Here is a 25068-nt window from a genome sequence, read left to right on the forward strand (position 1 = left end):
TAATTACTGGGAATGTGCTTAAGGGTGAGCATCTAAAGTCCTGAAAACAACAAAAAATTAACACACACCCTGCTGTATAGGGCTATGTGCATGCCTGTGTGTGTCTTTATAGTATGCAGGACAAATGCAAGAAAAAAATGGGAATAGAATTTGAGAATAGGGAAGCAAATATGTATTCAACACAGCCACGTGAATAGAAGATGGCATACGAGGAAGGAGGATTAAGGCAATTTAGAATTTATATGTATGAGACGAATGGGGAAAAGGAGAGTACTTGTTGGTATCTTGAAAGCATGGGCTGTGGCAGAGAAGCCGTAAGGGTGCCGCCACATTTTAACCAAGACCACTTCCACACCCCTTGTGTCCTAGGCTGCTGGAGCTGTGCTAATTCTCCCCCTTCTGCCACGTGACATACTTTATGGTTAAGTCCCTTTGTTGCAAAGCGATTCAGAAATTCGAAGGACGTGCATCCAAAATGTTCCTTGAAGTACAACCCATTTTGTTACGACAGCAAAGATCTCATGATTACATAGGTTCTGATTCACTAAACAAGCCTTAGTAAGTTAGTGGTGTTAAAACATGCACAAAAAAACATGCCAGTGAGGTTTCCTGTGACTGTTGATCTTCCTCCTCCTTCTCTCAACATTTAACACGTCCCCAAACACATAGTTTAGGGTGAAAGGACATATACAACGGTTTGACACATGGTTTTGAACAGAGACATCACATCCACATGCCACTCCAAACTTCTAGAGAGGCTGAGAAAACGCACAAGATCCTTTTCTCTTGTCACTACCGTTTAGTGTATGACTTGAGGCATGCACACACAACACAACTAAGAAGACTCATGTGTAGCTATGCAGGCCTTGGAGAAGGAGAAGGGAAACTTTGGCCTTCCAGATGTTTGGCTACAACTCCCACCAGCCTTTACTGTTAGCCACAGTGGCTGGGGTTGATGGGAAATGTAGTTCAGAAACACCTGGAGGGCCAGAGTTTCCCCATCCCTGCCTGAGAGAGGAATTGCCTGGATGAAAGTGAGACAGCCTGACAAGTGAAGGGGCCTACGTAGGTGAAGAGTGACTCAGGATTTGCCCCATCACACACAGTGTTATGAATTCTATTAATGGTTAACACATAGATCTCAGGACAATGTTTTTTTAAAGAAATCTCTACATCACCTCTAGAACTGATGCTGATGCTTCAGGGATTAGGGTAAGCAAGGTAAATTAGTTAATATATAAGGGAGGGAGGGAGGGACTGGGCCTAGCAATCATGATTCTCTGTGTATCATGGAGAATAAGCAGAAGGTTAAAACATGCTGGAGAAAATCTCAAATAACCAAAATGGAGAGGAAAAGTTATTGGAGAAAAGTATCTGAACACTTGAGATGTAAATTAAAGTAAGACAGGAAGCGTAGCACTAGATGACAAATTAAAATAGACCAAAGCAATGCAAGTTTTAGATTAGGTGATTGTTCCAGCTGTGAAATGCAGAGACTGTTGTCCCCGCAAGATCCACTTTATAAAAGACACCAATTTTGTTTTCCCGTAGAATTATATTAGAAGAATTCCAACTGCCCTGATAAAAATTAAATTAAAACTCATTGTTATGAATGAATAAGAAAGATAGGAAAAGGCTGCTAAAAGTAGCAATTGAGCCCAGTAAGAGGAGTGTAACATTGAGAACCAAAGGGAAATCAATTTCTAGAGCTCAAGGACGGATCCTGCAAATATACCACTAGGGAAACCTTGAAAAACAGCATCCTCCAGCAGTCAACAGCGGAGCTTTTCACATGTCCGTAGCATTCTCTGTCCTTTGAACACAATAGGAAATAGTGAGCTTCCTGTAAATTAACAGTCTTTCAAAAAGAAAAAGAAAAGAGACAACCCAAAGGTTTCATCCTATGCAGTCCACAAAAAAACACATCTTATTACAAGGTCAGCTGCTATAAAACAGGCAAGGAGAATCAGGTCTTGCCATTGTGATTTGAAAGACAAAGCACAATAAAGAGCTAAACATCGGTCAAATGAACAGTCACAAATCTGTTGCATAGAAGAGAACGAAACACCTACTTTTGTAGTATTAAGATTCTGGACAGGCCTATACAGATACGCTAGCCAGGGAGAAGCATGTGAGTCTCTGCACTGGCTAGGATACTCAGAAGAACAGACACCCCAAGTTCTCCAGGAACCGCCGAGAACTCAAAAGGCCATCTTAAGTGCTGCTCCAAAATCTGAAGCAGGTACAAACTTCCGTCTACTCTAAAAGTTCACAATGTCATGAGACACCCCCTCTCAAGTCATCAGGCGCAGGCAGAGGATTTGGGGGAAGATCTGATGTGCTGGGATTTGCAGCAAGCAGAATCAGTGCAAAACGACACCTGCTTCACCTGCTCAGTGCAACTGAATTAGCATACACAAGGGCCGATGAAAAGCACTGGGGACTTTCAGATTCTACGATGTGTGTGAGGAAACTAAAAAGCAGCAGTCACACATATTCTTCAACTGACACAAACACTTTCTGATATACATTTCATATCTGGGCAAATAACGTTCATTCTGTGGAAGCAGCACTCGATTCTGAAAAGAGCTGTGCACTGAACTACAGTCTCACTCACCCACCCAATAATTTTATGGCTTAAGGCCACAACTTGATTATTATTTCAGCTAATTATATAAGCTCAAGACCTGAAGGGTTTCCCTGAGTAACAAGATACATCAATATTCCCCTATTTAAAATGTATTTTGGTTTGTGAATTAAATAATAATAATAATAATAATAATAATAATAATAATAATAATAATAATATATTTATACCCCACCCATCTGGCTGGGCTTCCCCAGCCACTCTGGGCAGCTTCCAACAAAATATTAAAATACAGTAATCCATCAAACATTCCCTAAACAGGGCTGCCTTCAGATGTCTTCTAAAAGTCTGGTAGTTCTTGTTCTCTTTGACATCTGGTGGGAGGGCATTGAGAGTACTGTTTTATTCCAGAACAGTTAAAACTATCAATCTTCTCAGACAGGACCAAAGTTCATGTTATAAGCATAGAGGCATGGCAGCACAGAAGTGAAAATTCAGTTGCCCAACACCAGTTCTCCTGCAAAGTGCCTTAAGGGGGCACCTTCTCCTGTTTTGGTCTGACAGGAAAGTGGCGAGAAACCCAGTCTTGGCACTACAGAATTATTTCCCCTTCCAAACCCAAACTCCTTAAATATTGGCCCCGTCAAATACCAGCTGAGGGTGCTGCCAGGACAGCTATGCTAGGAAAAGTTATTTTAAAAAAGCCTTCCAACCCAGACTGAGGCTCCCACCAGCGTGCAAAAGCATTATATGTACAGTGGTACCTCGGGTTAAGTACTTAATTCCTTCCAGAGGTCCGTTCTTAACCTGAAACTGTTTTTAACCTGAAACACACTTTAGCTAATGGGGCCTCCTGCTGCTGCCGTGCCGCCGGAGCATGATTTCTGTTCTCATCCTGAAGCAAAGTTCTTAACCTGAAGCACTATTTCTGGGTTAGCGGAGTCTGTAACCTGAAGCGTATGTAACCTGAAGCGTATGTAACCCGAGGTACCACTGTGGTTAGAATCAGAATTGCCGAGTTGGAAGGGACGACAAGGGTCATCTAGTCCAACTCCCTGCAATGTAGGAATCTTTCATCCAATGTGGAGCTCAAACACACAACCCTGAGATTTAAGAGTCTCATGCTCTACTGAGCTATCCCTCAGTTGAGTCCTAAGGAATAACTGACCTGGAGGGACCTAATCCTACATACTGTATTTTTCGCTCTATAGGACACACCGGACCATAGGAGGGGGAGAACAGGGGAAAAAAATTCTCCCCCTCTCTGCTCAGCGCCCCTTCAGCGAAGCGGCATGAGAAACAGAGTCCCTTCCATTTCTCCTCCCGCTTCGCTGAAGGGGCGCTGCGCAGAGAGGGAAAACTGTGCAGCGCCTCTCCAGCGGAGCGGAGCCTGGAGAACAAGAGGGATCGGTGTGCACTGACTTCTCTCGCTCTCCAGGCTTCAGGCGGCTATCTGCAAGCCTTTGGAGCGCAGCGGGAACTCCTGCTGCACTCCGAAGGCTTGCGGATAGCTGCCTGAAGCCCCCGGAGTGCAGTGGGAGTTCCTGCTGTGCTCCGGGGGCTTCAGGCGGCTTCAGCGAAAGCAACGCGAAGCCAAGGAGCGCGGGGGGAGCTCTCCCTCTGCGCTTCGGAGGCTTCGTGTTGCTATCGCTGAAGCCAAGGAGCCTGCATTCGCTCCATAAGACACACACACCTTTCCCCTTAATTTTTGAAGGGGAAAAAGTGCGTCTTTTAGAGCGAAAAATAGGTAAATAATGAGACTATGCTTATGTTCAATCACTAGGTCCTGTTTGCTTCCTCTTGCGATGAACAGCACTTCAAGAGCAACTTAGAGAAATAATATAGGCGCTGAAACCCAACTCCTGCTTAACAACAACAAAAAATGATGTTTTTTTTAACACTGTAGCTTCCATGTGGACACATGTATATGCAGACACGCAACACAAACATCTCTTCTCTCGGGACCTTAATTGAATCACATTTAGCAGCCTTCTCTTATCAAAAAAAGAAAACCCAAAATGAACCATGCACTTTTTTTTTTAAGTACAGCAAAATCAATGATTTGTTAGAAGCAATCATTTTGGAAATGGTCTCGTGTTAATTCCTGAGCACACGATTGTGCAGAAGCTACACATGAAGCAACACTATGGATGCTGCTCTGGAGAGACGTGAGAATGGCCCAATAATCGACATCCTGCAAACACGGCAGTTGTGCTGGACTTAATGAGGTTCCCTCACCAGACCCCTCATCATCGTCAGTCGCCGGTTCCTGCATCTCCTCTGGGGAAGCCTGAGAGCGACTTGGGGGATTCTCGCTGTCTGAAACAGTCCCTTGCGCTTGTGACCTCTCACCTGAGGTCTCGGTGTGGTGCATCGACGGCGAGGTAGTTAGGCCCTTGTATGTAATGTCACCTGACTCGTCTTCTTCAAAATCGTTAAGGCAGTATACTTCGTCCTGGTCGAGGTCAAGAGTCCGGAAGCCCTTAGTGACAACCCCGGGCCGTGGGTCGAGGATGCCCCCAAGGTGAGGCTGCGCAAGCTGTTGCCAGTGGTGCAAAGTAGCAGAACCTTACGGGGAAACAAAACAACAGCAGAAAGTCAGGATATTTGGGGATTTCCCGTTGTGAACTAGGCTGCTTAAGGACATCGCCACATTAAATCTTCACTTGCTTCAAACTCCCCAAACTCAAACTTGTTCTGTAAGGTAATTATAACAATGGGAAAGTGCATGTTAAGGTATTTCTTATGTACTTACTAAAAGAAAATTAAAAAATACTAGTGGGTGAAGAAATGGTTTTTGCAAAAACCCTTGCCAAAGGGAGAGACTGATGTCATTCAGGTATTTTCAACAAGATTAACGCTAACTGTGTGTGTGCACCTATTTATGAAGGCCTATAACCTAAAAGGGAAAAAAATAACTCCAGGTGCAAGGAATAAGGTGCATTCCTGATCTGTCAAAAGTTTTAGGGAGCAAACCTTGTACAGGGGCATGATTCTAGCAGTAACCCTGAGATTCAAGCAACACTATAGGACAGGAGTCACTATGAGATTACAGTGGACGCTCGGGTTGAGAACGTGATCTGTGTGGGAGACATGTTCGCAACCCACAGCACCCGCAACCCGCAGCGCCGCGTCCGCGCACGTTGCAATTTGGCGCTTCTGCACATACGCAAAGCGCAATTTAGTGTTTCTGCGCATTGCCAAGCGCCAAAACCCAGAAGTAAACAGTTCCAGTACTTCCGGGTTTCAGCGCGTCCACAACTGGAAAATGAGCAACCTGAAGCATCTGTAACCCGAGGTATGACTGTATTTTACAGTGTCTTGTGCTAGAAATGTGCCCCTGAGGAATTAATTTTTCCTGAAATGCATTGGGCCTGAAATAAATAAACACCTAGAATTTGTTCTTTTTTTGCTTTCTGATTTGTTTCTTTGTTGCCACTTGTTTTTGTGGTTGGCTTTTTGCCTTTAACCTAAAAGCAGCAATAAATAAATAGTAATATAACCTAGCAAAATAAAAATGGAACCAATATGAACATTTGTGGGGAAATGGCATACTAAAACCCATAATGGGAAATAGTCAGAAAGTATGAACATCAAGTATTTCTGGATTAGTTTGTGAAGACTGAAGGGTTGTGAAAGAAGCTAAGCAGTGTGCTATGAGAGGGTTCTAGAATTTAGCACTAGATGCTAAAAGGGGAACTGCTACACAGAATGGTGCAAACTACATCAACTACAAATATCTTTTAAAAACCCACACCATAATATCATTTTCTACTTGCAAGACTACCAAACAAACTTTTTTTTTTTTTTTTTGCACAGAAAATATGTTCCACTATACCTGTAGATTTGTCCTTGGACTGGAAATATTTTGAGTGAGGGGGGGGGAAATGTGCAATATAAAGAATATCAGTACAAGTATTTTATTTTCTACTAAGATTATAATTTCTGGTGTGGGGCTAAAATTCTGGTTAAGGAAAATGGGAAAATGACTGCTGTGTAGCCTCACATTAGGAAAAGGCTGAAACCCCTGTATTATATGAAACTCTGCAGATTCTACTAAAATTGGCCTCAGAAAAGATAATAAATTTGGTGATATTACTAGAAAAAATGAAAGGGTGGCCACATGAGCCAAATGCAGCTGTTTTGAGTCAGTATAATGCTAAATACTTTAGACTATGGGTAAAGTCTCCAGATGCTGTTGGACTACAACTCCCATCATTGCTAACCACTGGTCATGCTGGCTGGGACTGATGGGAGATGAAGTCCATTAACACTGGAGAGCCAGAGATTCCAAAGCCCTTCTTTAGATACATTCACAGTGCAATCTTATGCATTTTTACATGGAAGCACGGCCAGCCAAGGTCAATGTGGCTTACTTCCAAGTAATCATGGTTGGGTGGCAGTCTTAGTTATTTCGATTTTTAAGAAGGAAGGGGAAAGATTGCTACTTTTTTGCATTTGTCCAGAATAAGGATGCCTATATAGGTCTAAATAAATGAATAAACTCAGGTGATTCTGTGTGCCCAAGGGGAAATGTGGGCTTTGTGTTTCAAATGTCTTTTGAAAGTTTCAAATGTCTTTTGAAAGTTTCAAAAGCAGTGTGGGACATAGCATGCATATCTGCCATTCAAAAGACGGGGAACCTTAAGAATTTTACTGGGCTTCCTAAAGCCATTGGCCATGTAATATGAGACATTCAACCGCTCTTTAATACACAGATTTTGCTGCAGAAGGCAAAGAGATAAAAATTACCTTAATATCAAAAACAAAACCCAAATGAAACAAGCCATACAATTCCAGTGTGCTCCTGCAACTTTGAAAACCGCCTAATCTCTGCTGGCAATCAGTTTGAGCCCTTAATCTATATACTTCTATATAATCTATATAATCTATATACTTCTTATATAAGACAGTTCTTCGCTATTATTATGTCTCCCTAAAAAGGAACAAAACTCTTTCCTTTGAAAAGAAAAACTGGAAATACAGAATGAAGGTTGCAATCCTATACACACTCACCTGGGAGCACATCCCAATGAACTTAATGGGGCTTGCTCTGCAGTAGATGTGCATAGGATTGTAATGCTAGGTTTTTATTAATCAACATCAGTTTGAGGGTTTGGCAATCATAGCGCCTGGCCCACTCGGCCTGAGCTTGGCTGGCGGAGCTTCGGCGGCGGCGCCACAAGCAGCAGAGACCCGAAGCAGCCCGAGAGCCAGCGCACACGTGGCACCGCGCCTTCGCCAGGCAGACCCGGGACTGCGCCGCCATGGGCAGAGGGGTGAGCAAGCCAGGCGCCGGTGGCGAGGGAGGGAGGGCAGTGTTGCTTATTGGTGAACAAGGAACAGCAAAGGCTTTCAGGTAACCATCTCAATTTAGCAAAACGACCCAAACGCATGATGACCCAAGCTTACATAATCCCATGTTCAAACATGTACGTGAGTGACGGATACTTTCTATATGTTTCTGATGCTTTAATGGCGACTCTAGTTTCTTCAGCATTGCTTGTAAAGGACCAGGAGAGTCATCACAAAGATCACTAATGGCTATGGAACTTAAGCTGTCATATTTGACACCAGAGTTATGGCATCAGCTGGCAAACACTGCTAAAGCAAGGGCAACATTATTCCCTTACTTTTGCAGGCATTGTTGTACAAACTTTTTAGATGGTATAATATGAGTTTCGGAGAGTTGGAGGGGCCCATAAGCAGTTTCCCAAGCATGTCATTCTCATTCAAGTGTCAGTCCAGTTTTTTGTTTCGAGACAGTGAGACAATGGTGGAGGAAAAAAATCAGAGTTCCATGCAGAACATTCACTTGAACAGGAATTGCACCAAGAGAAACTTGGCGTTTTCCCACGTATGGGGCTGTGGCAACTGAGAGCCTAATATTTATTCAGTGTCTATAAATATGCAACCCAGTTTCATAATTTATAAATAAATATTTGAATAAGTATACAATGATCACTGGACTGATAGGTACCTTTCTACTGACTTCATTATATAGTGCCTGCAGTTAAGTAATATTATAAAAAAAACAATTATGCATGGCTTTTGGAGATGATGGTGGGAGGGAGGAAGCATGTTTAAAAGACAATATTAAAAATGTTAAAATAATGAAAACTTCTCTCATAGAATCATAGTTGGAAGAGACCCTTAGGATCATCTAGTCCAATCCTCTACAATACAGGAATATGCAGTGGTCCCTGACAGGGATTTTTACCTATAATAAAAATGGAACTAAATAATCCACTACCACTAATAAAAATTAAAAAAACAAAACAAAAACACCCCTCACTGAATTTGTTTTTGTTTGCTGCTGTAAGTATTTCCTTAAGAAACTGACAGGAGTGAAAAGTAATAAAAAGAAGCGTAATGAATTGCAGTTGGGTGAGAAAAGGTCCGTGTTTCTTCCAAATTACTTTCCCTTCTTCTCTTGCAAATTTCAATATCATTTCCTCCCAAAATAAATGTTTTTTTAAAAATTATAAGGGCTCAATTCACTCCTCAACAATGAATGCATGGTAAATATTTTTTAAATGTGAAAGATGGCCAGTAATATGAATGATCTATACAAGAAGAAGAAGAAGAAAAGGTTCAATACACAAAGGGGGGTGGAAATAAAGTGAAAAATCAAGAGAGACAGAGAAAATGGAGACTGAAAGTTTATTGAAGAAGAAAGCAGAGAGATAAGTGGATGACAGAAACCTATTACAATGATAAGAACCAGTAAAATGAAGGTTGGTTGTCTGGAGAGATTTAAGAATTTTATGTGGGCATCTTAAGAAAGCTACAGAGGGTATTTCTTTCTTGACTTATTTGAGCTGCAAGCACATGCTACTTTTATGCACACACACAAAAATTATTTTCTCACATAAAAACGAAACATAGTAACATGTTCTATGTTGTCAGACTGGTCAAAATAAGATTGATATTGTTATTGACCTGAAATAGCTTATGTATTAAAAAATGAAAACAAGTAATGAGCAGCTTTACTTAAGTTAGAAACCCCATGACTGCAATTCAAATACACAACTAAGCATTTCTGTGCGACCTTCAATTAAGTGGGACTTAAATTTATACCGGACTGCAATATAAACGTCTCTCAGTGCCTTGAATTGAAAGAATACTGACATCCTAGTCCTGAGTTCAGCCTGACAAACGCTGTGAGATTCGTTTGTAACAGCCACTCTGAAGGCAGCAAAACAACTCGGATACAGTGGTACCTTGGTTCTAAAACGCTGAAAACCCGAAGTAAGTGTTCCGGTTTTTTAATGTTTTTTCAGAAGCCGAACATCCAAAGTGGTTGTCGGCTATTGTTTCCAGGGCGCCTGCACCAATCAGAGTTTTTGAACATTTCGGAAGTCAAATGGACTTCCGGAGCGGATTAAGTCTGGTGCTTTTGTTTTTGCTATTTATTTTGCATTTTTGTTTTTGAAGCTTTTTCGGTTCATTTGCTTTTGTGACTGTGTGGAACCCAGTTCAGCTACTTACTGATTGATTGATTGATTGATTGATTGTGTGACTGCAGAAATGGATAAAAGCCCCCCATTCAAACAAGGACTATCATCAGTGCACGTAAGGGAAAAAAATTCATTTTAATTTTTATCATCTACAATACTGTCTTGCTTATTTTATAGTACAGTACATTGATTATTGCTGTCATTTTATGGATCAATGGTCTTGTTAGATAGTAAAATTCATGTTAAACTGTTGTTTTAGGGGTTGTTTTTAAAAGTCCAGAAGGGCTTAATCTGTTTTGAATTACTTTCTATGGGAAAGGAATGCTTTGGTTTTGGAAGGGACTTCTGGAACAGATTAAGTTTGAGAACCAAGGTGCCACCGTGCAAGTGATTTGGAACTGTTGCCTAGACACCTACTGGTAGGACTACCGTAGCAAGTAATTGAGTAGCTTGCACAGAATGTAAAGAAAAGAAATGGTCTTCTACAAGTTGCAGTTTAATGAATCACCACACGCCTCTACAGGTCTTCTCCATATCAGTGCTACTTCCCCCACTCTGCAGTGTTCTACAAATATGTGAATGAAACTAGGAATTCAAATGCCATTTACTGAACTATAAAAATATACCACTGAAATATCTTAAGAGTGTACACAACACACTTACTCCAGAGATTGCTTATTCAAAAGCAACAAAATCTTTTTCTCAGAAGAGTTTAAACAAGCAACGTGGATGGCTGTCTCTAAAGTAAAATGAGTATGTGTTACAAAGATTTCCCGCTTCCTGCTGATGGAGAAGAGACCATAGAAAGTCACTAAGGAGAACAGATAAAGGCCTAGGCGCTTTGTTATCACCTTCTAAGGGCTTCACAATCTGAAGCTTCTCTGGGAGGTAAGAGCGACTGCTGATGGACATTCCTGAATAGCCAGTAAATTCGGAAAACCTGGAGTGAGTTCCCAACGACATGATACTCTCCGTTGGAGTGATGGAGCCACTGTGGAGTTCACCCTTCTCGGCCAGTTCCCTCAGCTTCCTTTCCTGCTCTTCTTCAAAGAACCTCCTCTCGGACAGGTAGTTCTCCCTCCGAAGAGACAGCCTTCGAAGTGCCGTTTCCAGGTCGCTAGAGCCAGGGGTTCCTGGGGTTCCAGGTTTTTTGTTCTTTTCTTCATTTCTAAAACAAGGACAAAACACACTTAAATTTACACTGTGTGTACAAGCAACAGGAAGGGGGGGGGAGACACCCAAAATTCCAATATTTGAAATGCCATCAAAACTGCTCTGAGCTCTCCGTAGCCAATTAACTGCTTCACCAGCAGAATATAGTAGTCTAGATTTGAAAATATAAATGGCAGGCCTAGGAATGTGCGAGGTTGACATCTTCATAGAGCTATGCGCTGTATTTAGCAATGTGTTTCTCAAATTCTTTTTAGCATCTCTTATCTGCTTGCATTTTTTTTTTGTTCTCTAAAATTGTCATCAGAATTTCAATTTTGCAGCTATGTAAGCTAAACACACACACAATATGGATATAAATATAGATCTCCATGTATGCGAAAGGTAGGTCAGGCATTTCCAAGCACAGAAAATCATTTTGGGGATTGCACACATTTCAAAGTAACCAAATCAAGTTGTACTCGGGGCTCAATGTGGATGATGGACAGATAATTAGAGAAGGAAAGCCTCACAGTTACAAAAAAGTCAAGAATTACAAACCCCAAAAATGATTTAAACAATTCTCTTACTAGCAGGGCGATGTGTCAATAACAGAAACCAGTTAACAGCAATTGTTAAAGGAAATATAGTCATTAACACAAACATGATTTGCCTGAACCATACCACACTGGTGTTAAATTAGTGAACATTAGTTTGCAAATTTTAAGGTGTCCAGTAATTTAAGACAACCCAATAGAGTTCATTTGTCCTGTGTTAGGAGGCTGCAGCACAATAATATATGAAAATCAGGTTTCTTCTGAATATCTCACTCAGATATAGCAAAATTGATCCTTCTTACAATGTTAGGCTAGCAATATTGAGTATCCTCATAATGTACGGATAGTATAGCAGCCAACATATAGCACAAGTCACTGAACAGAAGAAAAGAATTAGGAAGTTCTTGTTCTGGAGATACAGCTAAACTCTAAGTATACATTACTGACCCAGAGTCAGTAGAGTCAGTTTCTAGGATGATGCTATTAGTCTTGTTGTCTATCACAAAACTGGAAATGTCTCCTCCATAGAAGCTGGATCGCGGTGTGCTGACACAGCTAGAAATGACCGAGTTCATTGCCGAAGACTGGTTAGACCCAGGGATGTTCATTGGAGAGGGAGTTAGAGATCTCTGCTTTACCACTTGGTTGATGTTTCGCACGGTGTCAAAGACTCTCTTGTGATGGCTGACAAAAGACACAAGCAGTTAGTAACCAGCAAAATAAAACCCACCGCAGAGAAATTGTCTGGGGGGACATCATATTATATTAAGCTCAGCTTTTGTAAAAGAAAAACATGGTCTCAGAGATTAGCTTTGTGATTATGATCAAGAGAGAACAAAATCGGACAAATGGTTAAAAGTCGTTCTACGGAAAGGGGAAGAGCTGTAAGATCCTAAAGTTTCCCCAAACAATACTTCCCATTTTCCAGATCACTTACTAAATGACCCTGCTCTCTTGAAACTTGGCCAAGACTGTACCCCAGGATGAAACGGGGAATAATTATTGGGCTCAAATGCTTACATGCTCCATACCAACTATCCTGAGAGAAAGCAATTAACCGAACCGGAAGATCCTGTATTGATCCTGGGATCTCTCTTACCCTGCAGCATAGCTCTGGTTAGAAAAGCAGGTTTTGAACAGCCAGGGAGATCCTCTATGGAAATAAAATGTCCTATACTCGTTGCATTCTCCCTGTAGCAACAGTAACATGCAGTAGTGGTTTGGGGTTTCTTGTTTGGTTTTTAAGGTAAAAAATGCCCACAAAATGCGCTTGTGCATAAAACGATACAGCAGTAGGCGGTAGGCAGCTTGGTCAACTATTGCCAGCAATGACAAAAATCAAGCATTTTCTTGTGACTTCAGGATAAAGCAGATGTTCCCACATCACAATTTTAAATGGCTGGCAGCACATGGTGAGCATGATTATATGAACTTTATATAACCAGCACCACGTGGTGAGCTACATGCATACTGCAGCTTTGCCACATGGATCAGGAAATTTTTTCTAAGCTATCATAGATATTTTAGGGACCATTTCCAGTGACCTGATCCTGTGGTCAAACACTACGGATACCACCACACAGCTGCCTCTGCATGCCAGCCAAAGCATATGCAGTGGTCCTGAGCTACTTCAATGTTGTATGAATAAGCACATTTTTCATATCCTGCCTTTGCTCCAGGGACCTCAAGGAAGTACACAATGGACTCCCCGCAGTTTCCCATCTAAATACTGATCTGACACCTGTAACTTCAGCTATACATCATGTCTCTTGAGATAATGCTACTATAAAGTTGTCTAGTGTGTCCACATATACAAGCTTAAGCACTCTGACACTTAGCAGCTCTGTTTTGCTATTTGTGAGTTCCACTTTCTTACTTGTGCAGAATAAACATAGGAAGTTTTTAATTATTTCCCCCTCGCTATTTAGCTTGCAGATTGAATTTTCATCTGTGCTAAGAAGACGGATAACGAAAATAGTGATTTAACTATTGCAAATAGCTTGTTTATTTTTTCAATTTCAACTATAATGCTTCTGAAAAACATTTTATTTAACTTCCCCAAAAGCTCCAAAATCCTTTAAAAATTGGCCTTTAAAATATCCCTCAGTTTCTTCTCAATTGCTTTCCTCTCCAACAGAGAGAGGACCATTTCTAAGTAATGAGTTCAGGTCTACCTTCCTCGCTAGAAAGAAATGAGATGGCATTCTTAATTTGGGGTTGCATAAAAAGGTTTGATTTCTACTTTTCTTATTAAAATATCACAATGCATCAGTCATACGTTAAGTCAGGGCTGTCAGGATCATCCAGATGCAGTTCTTTTCGCATTGACCCTTCAATTTCTGCTGCCAAGGAATCCTGTTAAGACAATTTTAAATGGTGTCACAGCATGACATTAACACGTGTGTTTATTTTCGTAGTATGCACGGATGCTGATATACTTAGGGCTTCTTTTATGGAACAGAAAGGAACCATTTAGCTAGTCTTCCCCTATTAATAGCTCCAGCCATTGCTTGCATTTCACTATATCACCAATACTAAAATTATTTCCAAAGTGTGTTTAGCAGCACCCACAACCTCAGACCCTTCTTCTGTTTAATGGAAGATTCAAGGCAATGATCCAGATTCTCCTCTCAATATGTGCTGAAATTACCGTATTTTTCGCTCCATAAGGCGCACTTCTTTCCTCTTAAAAACTAAGGGGAAATGTCTGTGCATCTTATGCAGCGAATGTGTGGTCCCTGGGGCTGGGTGGGGGGAACCCGGGCTTCCCCCACCAGCCCCGCAAGCTCCGGGAGCAGAGGCAAGACTGCGCGCAACCTTGCCACTGCTCCTGGACCTGTTCTGGGGGCTGGGGTCGGGGGAAGCTCGGGCTTGCCCCAGCCCCGCGGCTAAAAACAAAGCCACCCCGCTCCACCCCGCTCGCTGTCTTGGCTTCTTTGCTCTTTGGGGCTGAGGGGGGGGGGCTGGCTTCCCCTGACAGCCCCAGGGGCTCTTTGGGGCTTGGGGGGGAAATAAGATTATTTTTCTTGATTCCCCCCCCCTAAAAACTAGGTGCACCTTATGGTCCGGTGCGCTTTATGGAGCGAAAGAAAAGGTAGTTTGGGGATCTATTTCCTAATGCTAATCAAACTTGCGGCACTGCTGGCATAAGATGTGTTTCTCAGAAATGATTTTATAAGGTTTATTACCATGGGGAAAAGGCCTAAGGAGTGGTAACGGCGTGATATGGCATTTGGCATCGTCTTGTTCCGAAGGTTCTTCAGCTCTTCCTGCGCCTCGTGAAGCATCTCCATGCACTCTGCATACTTGTCTTCCAGCTCTCGTAACTGCAATGCACACAGAATGGAAATTATTTCCAGGAACCTTGGGCTAGCTAAAGGCTACAGAAAACTATGCAAATGAGGAGGGGGACACTTTTAAATAAATAATAAAAAGCTAAACATCTATGAATTGTACGTTCCACATGTACGTTTAGTTCTGTCTGTATCTATTTTAATTATGGTCCCAGCAATTTGCCATTGAAGAGACTGGGATTCCGTTGGGCTCTACAAGCTGAACAACTGATGCAAATTGAATAGAATAATCGTCTTCTTGCAAAACTTATTAGATAAAAAGCTCCGCAGAGCCCAGAAGAGCCATCACTTGATCATGGAGACTGCACAGGTTTCTTTCGGCCTTGCAGACAAATTTTAAAGCTGTCCATCTGGCAATGAAAGACTAGCGCCTTACTTTTAAATGAAAAAACAGAGAACGCAAGAAATCAGAGTCTATCCTTACATACACACACTTGGTTTGGAACTCTCCTAGGGCCATGTTTTCAAAGAGCGAAGTCCAAGGATTGAACAGTTAGAAGAATATACAGCTTGATGCTGCGCCAGGTTAAGTGTACTGAAAGACCACTGACATCTCTGGGCTTAAGCATGCTCACATCTGCACAGAACTGGCTGCAAGCTATCCACTTTTACTTACAATTCTTACAGCAAAGAATTACATACATATTTTTTTGGAAGTAAATCCCATTGTGTTCACTGCAATTTACTCCTATGTATATAGGATCACAATGGATGTGGGCGGCGCTGTGGGTTAAACCACAGAGCCTAGGACTTGCTGATCAGAAGGTCGGTGGTTCGAATCCCCGCAACGGGGTGAGCTCCCGTTGCTTGGTCCCTGCTCCTGCCAACCTAGCAATTCAAAAGCAAGTCAAAGTGCAAGTAGATAAATAGGTACCGATCCGGTGGGAAGGTAAACGGCGTTTCTGTGCGCTGTTCTGGTTCGCCAGAAGCGGCTTAGTCATGCTGGCCACATGACCCAGAAGCTGTACGCCGGCTCCCTCTGCCAATAAAGTGAGATGAGCGCTACAACCCCAGAGTGGGTCACGGCTGGACCTAATGGTAGGGGTCTCTTTACCTTTTATATAGGATCACAGCCTTAGTGTTTCTTTTGTTTTGCAAATCCATTTATCCTGGAGATCTGTGATCCTTACTTAATTCATAGCACAGAAGGCTCAGCCGTCAGAGGCCTGTCTGGGTGTAGGCCTAATCTTAAAAGTCAAAGGCTTGCACCAAGGAAATAGTCCATTGCCAAGTCTACTTCTATGCTCAGTTTCTTATCCAAAATGCCATTAAGCTTTCCAAGGACAAAAAAATCCTTGCATATATCAAAGAAGAGGTTTTTTGATTTCAGATGAATACTGTATTTAAGGTTTTAAGCAATTTCATTCCTATAGGTCTGAAAGGACACTGTGTAGACCCAAGGAAACTGAATTCAAAAGCTATCACAAATATGCTCATCTTTTATTCAAATTACCGTATTTTTTGCTCTATAAGACTCACTTTTTCCCTCCTAAAAAGTAAGGGGAAATGTGTGTGCGTCTTATGGAGCGAATGCAGGCTGCGCAGCTATCCCAGAAGCCAGAACAGCAAGAGGGATTGCTGCTTTCACTGCACAGCGATCCCTCTTGCTGTTCTGGCTTCTGAGATTCAGAATATTTTTTTTTTCTTGGTGCGTCTTGTGGTCTGGTGCGTCTTATAGAGCGAAAAATATGGTATTCTTCTGCCATGAGACCAATGCAACGAGGCTACAGCATTTCAAGGCTACTGATATCAACTGAACTGAAAGCATCTCCCTGCTCCACAACCACATGACTATTAGAGAGGCACACTCACTTCTGCTGTGAGCTGTCTTTGGGCATCTTTAGCAGCTCCCAGATGTTGGACGAGTTCTTCATTTTCCACCGTACACTGAAAAAAGACAAACATCACAACAGATTAGCCACCCCATGCTTTCTCTTCCTTTAAAAATATTTTAACAGGCATTGGAACAGAAGAGGCTCATCAGAAAGGTGGCACTACATTAGCTATTTTGCTTGTTACTTTAATGAACCTTACAGCTTTTGCCTTTTTCTGCAAATCCACTATCTGAGAGAGAAGGTGAGTGATTTCCTCCTGCTGTCGGGCAGCGTCGTCAGTTTTCTTGGCCAACTCTTCAGAGATACTTGCAATCTGGATGTTCGCATCTCCTTAAATAATTAAGAAACAATTGTAAGAATGAGCTGGCATGGAAAAATATTTGGCATCGCAATTGCTTGCTAAATCAATATAAACAAGGTACTACTATAAGCTAAGAGGGACACGGGTGGCGCTGTGGGTTAAACCACAGAGCCTAGGGCTTGCCGATCGGAAGGTCGGTGGTTTGAATCCCCACGACGGGGTGAGCTCCCGTTGCTCGGTCCCTGCTGCTGCCAACCTAGCAGTTCGAAAGCACGTCTAAGTGCAAGTAGATAAATAGGTACCGCTCCGGAGGGAAGGTAAATGGCGTTTCCGTGCTGGCCACATGACCCGGAAGCTGTACGCTGGCTCCCTTGGCCAATAAAGCGAGAGGAGCGCCGCAACCCCAGAGTCGGCCACGACTGGACCTAATGGTCAGGGGTCCCTTTACCTTTACCTTTACTATAAGCTATCGTTGAACAGAGAGGCAGAGAAAGAGAACATGCAATCTGGCATTAGGAAGGTTTTTCCAACTGCTGCAGAGCCACATAGAAAAAGCCATTGCCATAAATATTGTTGAAGTGTTACTGCAATTGCAGGGTGGGTTTTCTCAATATACAAGAAGTGTAAGGGAACAGGGACAAAACAGTTCTGAAACCAAGTGTTGTAGGTGCATTAGTTCTCAACCCAAGTGCTGGGGCTGCTGATAACTTAAAGCAACACACACCAACTCCCTTGCATTGCACACAAAAATGGCACAAACTCCAAAAGAAAACCCTTGTATCAGAACATCCTGATTATTCTGTCAAAAAGCAAGGAAAGAAGAAAACGTACTGAGCTCCTTTACACAGTCGTTGACAAGCTGCTGTTCTTTCTCTTCAAAAGAAATGGTTTCGGTCTGCAGCTGGCAAGCCTGTATTTTTAAAAAAATAATAATCCAAAATTAGCATTGTGTTAACTTCTTGCTGGATCTAGCCTTGTAAAAAGGGGAGAAACTTTCAAGAGCAGACCACAATTCCAGGACATCAGCAAACACAGCCTTTCTCAACCTTGGGTCCCTAAATGTAGCCAGCATGGCCAGTGGTCAGGGATGATGGGAATTGTAGTTTAAAAACGCCTGGAGATTGAGAAAGGCTGAGCAGGCAATTCATAGTCTCCCACATCCCTCTTGTGACTATGTGGAACAATGACTCATCACGACCACTAGGTGTCATCATTGATTTTTGATATATACATAGGCAAAGCTTAAAAGATTAACATCAAATTTAATGGCTGGAAAACATATTCAGGGGAAGAGTTAAATGTTCACTATTAAAAACACACCCCAAACACAACACACACAAAAAGATTCAATAGAAACACAAGTCTGTAACATACTTTGGTAAATAAAGCTCAAGGGAGGTTTGTACTTGTAACTTCCAGCCTGATAAATAGCTTCTTAACATTTACGGTGCTAATCTTGGGAGCAATGCTTAGTTAAGAAGCTATCACAATCTTGACTTTTTCAGCATGACTATCAAATGAGTGTCCCTACTTATATCAGATGCTGTGCATTACAACGTGCTCATTCCGGCTCTCACAGTGGGGAAACTGTTTTCAAAACTTTGCATGAACAGGAAAACTCTTTCCTGGCCATGAAATGAACAGTAACCTTGATATACTAAGGGGAATTCCAAAGGGGAGCAGGCTAGGTCCATAACACACACTGAAATAGTCTCAATTTCCACTGGTGCAGGATACATCTGCCTTGTGTCTTTAGGTTTATGGAAATGTAGGCCTTCAGACACAGAGCGAATCACCCTTAAGCTAGTGTACACAAACAGATGGGGTGGCAAAGCCATTTGTAGATTCAGTATGGGTGGCAAGTTTTTCGGGGGGGGGGGAGAGAAGGACCCTGTCAGGACAATATATCTATTCTGTGCTCCTTCTTCTCCTCACTGGTCTCCACTCCCCGACCCCCAATTGCTCATAGTCAGTGGTAGTTATTCCTCATTCTTGCCATGATTGCCATTGGGGTCACTTGTTCTCTCCCGAGTGATGATCACAGCCTGGAAGAAAAGGAGACCAGAACCAGCGGATAAGCCAGCAGATCCCTTCATCTCACCCTCATAATTAGTTGTCCAGTGAGAGAGCAAGAGTGAGTGGAAGCAGCACAGAAGATGAACTACTCGCTTCTTTTGCCCTCTCCTTTTGGGTCCATTGAGGCAGAGAAAGAGAAGGTAGGTGCCAATAGCAGGATGGTGGAGCAAAAGAGCCAGGGGCCTTGATGGAGCCGACCCAAAGCCAGCACTGCTTGGACTGTAATGATTGCAAGGGGAGCTCCAAACATGTAACCATCACCACCATCTGTAGCCTGCAGTCAAGGAACGATCTTGCCACCTCACTTACTGTTGGTGTCAGGCTTCATAAACACCATACATTTAAAGCACACCCCACCCCCAGGAATCCTGGGAACTGAGCTATAATTCTCAACACCCTTAAACTACCGTTCCCATGACTCTTTGAAGGAACGTGCTTTAAATCTACGCCTTAGACAAGGGTCAATACTGTCACGCAATATTTGCAAACATTCATTAGGGAAGCAGGGTGGGGTGGAGAGAATAATCTAGAGATTACACAGAATTTGTGGAGTAAAAGCTTACTAATCAATCAGTCCTGATTCCCGTGGGAAAAGAAGCAAACTTATGGTAGGCAAAATACTGGGATATGTTTTACCTCTGATCTAAGCACAACGTTCTCCTCTTCAAGGTCCTTAAGTTTCTTTTGAAGGGAATCTAAATGAAAATAGTTCTGGACAGATGAAGACGACTCATTCCTCTTCAACCTGGTAAGAGGCCCATTAGACACGTTTATTTTTGCTCCCTTTTGTTTGCAGTTTTGCAGCGGAGCTGCACAGCAAAAGTTCCAACACCCAGAGCCAAATGAGATCTAGCATTTTCATAGGTTGTCAGAGAGTTAAAAATAAAGAAAGAAATGAAGCCATTGTGTTTATTCTGCCCATTTCTAACGGAGACCTTTAGCTACAAAATGTGGGGGGGGGGGACTTCAGCTCTCTGAAGGAGATGGTTTGCAAAAAAGTAATCTTATGATTCCATGACTGCTACAACACATTAAATAATAAAAAGCTGCAGCAGCAGAGGCACAAAAAAAAGCAAAGTGGCAAGCAGGGATTGTAATGTACTGTTAACCGCCTATGAAACAAGACTTTGGCTTTTCGTTGCTCAAGAACTGATTTGAACTGCTGATCAGTCTTTGTTAACATGCTGTTGTGTTGCTGAACAAAATTCTTCAAAAGGACAGGATTTGGTTCAAAACTTTGTCCCTGTTGGATATAGCAAAAGTGACATATTACTGAACTAAGGAAGAACTTCCCTGTCAGGGAGGTAGACTGGTTATCCCATTTCTTAACTGGTGTGAGCCTGCTATGAATATCAGGTTCTGAACTGGATCTTGTAGCTCAACACTGGACTTCCATATTGCTGCACAGATCAGTTGGGTCTACTGTCAGTCAATGGAAGCCCGAAACATCTAATGCTGGTAACCAAACTGTGTGTATGCTGTATTTTTGCACTATTTACCAGAAAGGTCCAAATGGAGCAGCACGTTACAGAATGAACCCAAAAGGAGACTAGTAAAACCACAGCTGAGTACTGTTGGTAACACCTACTCATGATCAAGAGTGGTGAGATAATACAGACATGATTTGACCATTTGGTCCTTTCATTGGGAGCTGAGGCTCACCTGCAGCCTGGATGCAAAACCCATGTGGTGATGCCAGATGCTGAATACAAAAATCATGTGGCTGTGCCAGATGGGGCAGAAGGATGCAAAATGGACAGTATAGCATGACCTATGTTTCCTGGCCCAAACTTACGGAGTTGAACAGATGGATTCCGGCTCGCTCTCTTCAGCAGCACTGGTGTAAAACTGAAGCAGCTCATCTTTCATGGACAGCTCATGACGTAACTGAGAAACCTGAACAAATGAAGGGGGGAAATCTGTCATACATTTGTTTTCAAGCTCATCTTGGATAGCAAAATTGCATGTTGGGCTTTGTGTGGTTCTGCTAGCCAATGGATCTACTTCAAAAAGGACATAGGAAGATTCCCTCTGTTGGAAGAAAAACACAGATCAAGAATTCCAGTGCCTGCTACGATTAAAGGAGGGTTACTTCTCTGTATCTTTTTCATTTCAAAAGTTGCAAATTCATCACTATTTTATCATAAGTGTTGTTAATTAAATAGTAAGACACCAATGGAGAACTCAGAAACCTGGTAGTGAATCAAACAAGAGGACTTCAGCCACTTCAAGCAAGATATAACAAAACGCCATTCCTAGCTAGACACAATCTAAGAATGTAAGTTGGAATCCTTTCCCATTTTTGGAAGGGAAATGAGGATGACTCTGAGGTTGCGGCGCTCATCTCGCTTTATTGGCCGAGGGAGCCGGCGTACAGCTTCCAGGTCATATGGCCAGCCTGACTATGCCACTTCTGGCAAACCAGAGCAGCGCACGGAAATGCCGTTTACTTTCCCACCGGAGTGCTACCTATTTATCTACTTGCACTTTGATGTGCTTTTGAACTGCTAGGTTGGCAGGAATAGGGACCAAGCAACAGGATCTCACCCCGTTGCGGGGATTCGAACCACCGACCTTCTGATCAGCAAGCCCTAGGCTCTGAGGTTTAACTCACAGCGCCACCCGCTGGTGCTTGAACTGATAATACTCAAGGATGGGCAGAATGCTTTTTTGTTTTGTTTTGTTATGTATTCACAAAAGGGTATTGCCGAGAATAGATGAAACCTTTAGCCATTAAAGCAAGACAACAGACATCAAAATCATATGGTCTCCTCTATACTAAACCAGAATGAGAATTTATTTAATAGAAGCTCCTATATCATATTTCCAAAGGAGACAGGATCTGGTTCCAAAGACTAATGATACCCCTCAGCTAGATACTTAAATACTGGAACATAGCAAAGACCAGCAGTATTTGCTAAGATGATACATTTGCTTTTGCTATTAGAATGAGCATTTCTTCTCACAAAGTCAATTTACAGAAAAAAATAATCCATTGCAATCCACAACTCAGAGACTATGTCTGAAGCAGTGAAATGTTGACTCCAGTGCACTCACCTCGTTTTCTTTAGTGCCTTACACTGCGTCTGAGTCTCTGTTTTCATAATTTAGTACTACTGGAAAGAGTTGCATAGGGTAGAAGTTAGTAGCAATTATTTGAAGTTGGGAAAGGGGAAAGGCTCTGTCCTTGAGACAGAAGGAAAATCAGATTTAAGTAGGTGGTAAGGGAACACAGAAAAGCATGATGCCACAGGATGAAAAGGAAAGTTAGGTTTTTAAAAACTAAGCAAAAGGAAGCAGAGGGAAAAGTTAGGTAACTGCACTTCTGGCAAACATCTGCCCCATGGGGATTAAGATGCCTACCCAAGGACATTTCTAGCCTTGAATCAGAAAATTCAGTCAAATTAGAAAATTCAGCAAGCTGAGCATGGGAAGGCAACCTTTACTTATAAGCCCAGTTGATATACTACACTAAAGCATGATTGATTTATAAAAACATTTATACACACACACACACACACACACACACACACACACACACACACTGCCTTTCAGCCTATATCAGCCCAAGGCAGTATAATAAAACACAATCTTCATACAGGAGAGAGGAGGGCAGAGAGGGAGGGAGGTAATAGTAAAACCACTGTAAAAACAAAAGTAAAAACCGGCTAGCAAAATTTAGGGTACAGCAGAACCCGTTACAAGCCTGGTGGAATACAATTTTTTTGACTGCCCGTCTAAAAGCCCTCCACAAGGAGTTTGCCAAAGGAAAAAATGTTCCACAGTCAAGGTGTTGCCACTAAGAAGGCCTATGTGTATGCCTTGGGCACAAGCCTGAAAGAGCCAGAGTCAAGTGTTGGACTTGTGTGTTTTCCCTCCCAATCTTCCTCTCCTACTGCCAAAAGGAGAACCATACTGTACCGCTCAACCCCCCCTGATTTAAATGGGACATCCTGGAATAATAGAAGCCATCCGGGCTTCTGCTTGGATCCCAGAACTTTCTGCCTTTTGGTCCTGTGCTCTGGCGCAAGCCAGCTGACACATGCCAGAGTGCTGGACCACAAAGTGCTCATTTTGGGTTGAGCACTCGGTGCAGGGGGGGAATCAGCTGAGATATTTGAGATACTGAGAGTGGTTCATATTTAGATACCTGGAGCTCCAATATCATCCTCATCAGTTTGTTTCTTTTTTAAATCCCATGGCAACTAGAAATCACCATTTTCAATTACTGAACTGAATAAGTTGATGTGAAGCAACATACTGTATGTCCTGTTAACTGAAGCGCCAATATTACATAAAAGGATCAATTGAGTTCACCATTACATTTATGGATTCACCTGTTAAAATTCTCCCTCTTTCTCTCAGATTCTTTTTGTGCAATCACATGTGCAGATTCATTCATTATGTCTCCCTCACATGTTCTGAGACACATGATCCTAACACCAATCTTCACATTCTAAAACAAAATGCTGTAAAATAGCAAAGTAGACTTTTACAATTCCTAAAAGAGTGGCAGTAGTCTTTGGTATTCTATTTTCTTAGCACATTTTTCCTTGCAGCAACAAAGTCTCTTTATAATGCTTTTGGATGTGGTCCACAATTCAATGCAAGTGTCAATCCCAAGGTGAATGGATATAAACGATACCTCATTCTAAACTATTGCAACATCTTTTGGGCAAGCAATCCCGCTGATAGCACATGAATATATGATGCTACTGAGGTACACAAAGCCAGAACAGTAGGTTGTGTCAATCAGGAACAAAGAAAATTTGTGTGATTATGAAAAACCCATTCTTAATTAGGCCGTGTGATGAAATATTTGATCTATAAAGAAAAGCAAAGTGTTAAGAGTTTTTTTCTTTTAAGAAAAAACCCTAGGGACAGCTGTAAATTAACAGCAATATATAATTGCAAAGACAGTCCAAACAATGTTTTAAAGAGATGATGGAAAGTACAAATGCATGTTAGGCAAGACTTAGTTCAACAAAACAAGTAGCCAACCAAGACCTCTCTAGATTACACTGATGGAAACTGCAAACTAAGATGCAAAAGACAGGTGAAGAATAGGCCAAGGTTAGAATCATCACAAAAAATCTTGTCCGAGAACAGCACATGAAGAGGATTTTGCTTTCCAGTTATACTTTAGTATACAGTGGTACCTCGCAAGACGAATGCCTCAGAAGACGAAAAACTCGCAAGACGAAAGAGTTTTTTGTTTTTTGAGTTGCTTCGCAAGATGAATTTCCCTATGGGCTTGCTTCGCAAGACGAAAACGTCTTGCAAGTTTGTTTCCTTTTTCTTAAAACCGCTTGAAGAGGTGCAGTTGCGACTTGACCGTGCTTCGCGAGACAAAAAATTCGCAAGACGGAAAAACTCGCAGAACAAATTAATTTCGTCTTGCGAGGCACCACTGTACTTGCTTTTCCTGTTCAGTAGAACATGTGGATAATGAAGGAGGAAAAGGCCTGATACTACAGGAAATTGGGGTTACAGTAGCAAAGACTCCAAAGAACACAGGTAGGAATGGGGGAGCAGGTGACCAAGCAACAGTCAACATCCGTAAGGTGTCAGGGTACCTTGAGAGGCGAAGGGGTGGGGAAAGGAAAGAGAGAAACAAGGAGAGTGCTGGAGTCCCGGAAAAGTGAGAGAAGCAGCAGAAGTGTGGGGTGAAAGAAGGATCTAGAAGGGCTCTGTTTTAATACGCTGCCTAAGTTTGAAGCCCACATAGTGCAATTATTATTATTATTATT

General features: G+C 42.1%; 1 protein-coding gene across 14 annotated transcripts in view; it reads right to left on the minus strand.

The window, feature by feature from the left end:
* TRAK1 (trafficking kinesin protein 1) overlaps positions 1 to 25068 on the minus strand; it is a 135085-nt gene that overhangs the window by 12944 nt on the left and 97073 nt on the right. For 7 of the 14 annotated variants that reach the window (XM_082192983.1, XM_082192979.1, XM_082192984.1 and 4 more), the window contains 10 exons: positions 21114 to 21214; positions 19955 to 20063; positions 18074 to 18152; positions 17141 to 17271; positions 16919 to 16993; positions 14942 to 15079; positions 14032 to 14108; positions 12201 to 12437; positions 10899 to 11215; positions 4826 to 5155 (listed from right to left, as the gene is read on the minus strand). In XM_082192983.1, the coding sequence (XP_082049109.1) occupies positions 4826 to 5155; positions 10899 to 11215; positions 12201 to 12437; positions 14032 to 14108; positions 14942 to 15079; positions 16919 to 16993; positions 17141 to 17271; positions 18074 to 18152; positions 19955 to 20063; positions 21114 to 21214 (1594 nt within the window). Of the gene's footprint in view, positions 1 to 1735; positions 1814 to 4825; positions 5156 to 9236; positions 11216 to 12200; positions 12438 to 14031; positions 14109 to 14941; positions 15080 to 16918; positions 16994 to 17140; positions 17272 to 18073; positions 18153 to 19954; positions 20064 to 21113; positions 21215 to 25068 lie in introns of those variants that run through there. The other 7 variants (XM_082192973.1, XM_082192986.1, XM_082192985.1 and 4 more) reach the window with 4 other exon arrangements.

The sequence above is a fragment of the Podarcis vaucheri genome, assembly GCF_965113315.1.
Source record: "Podarcis vaucheri genome assembly, chromosome: 12".
Lineage (NCBI taxonomy): Eukaryota > Metazoa > Chordata > Lepidosauria > Squamata > Lacertidae > Podarcis > Podarcis vaucheri.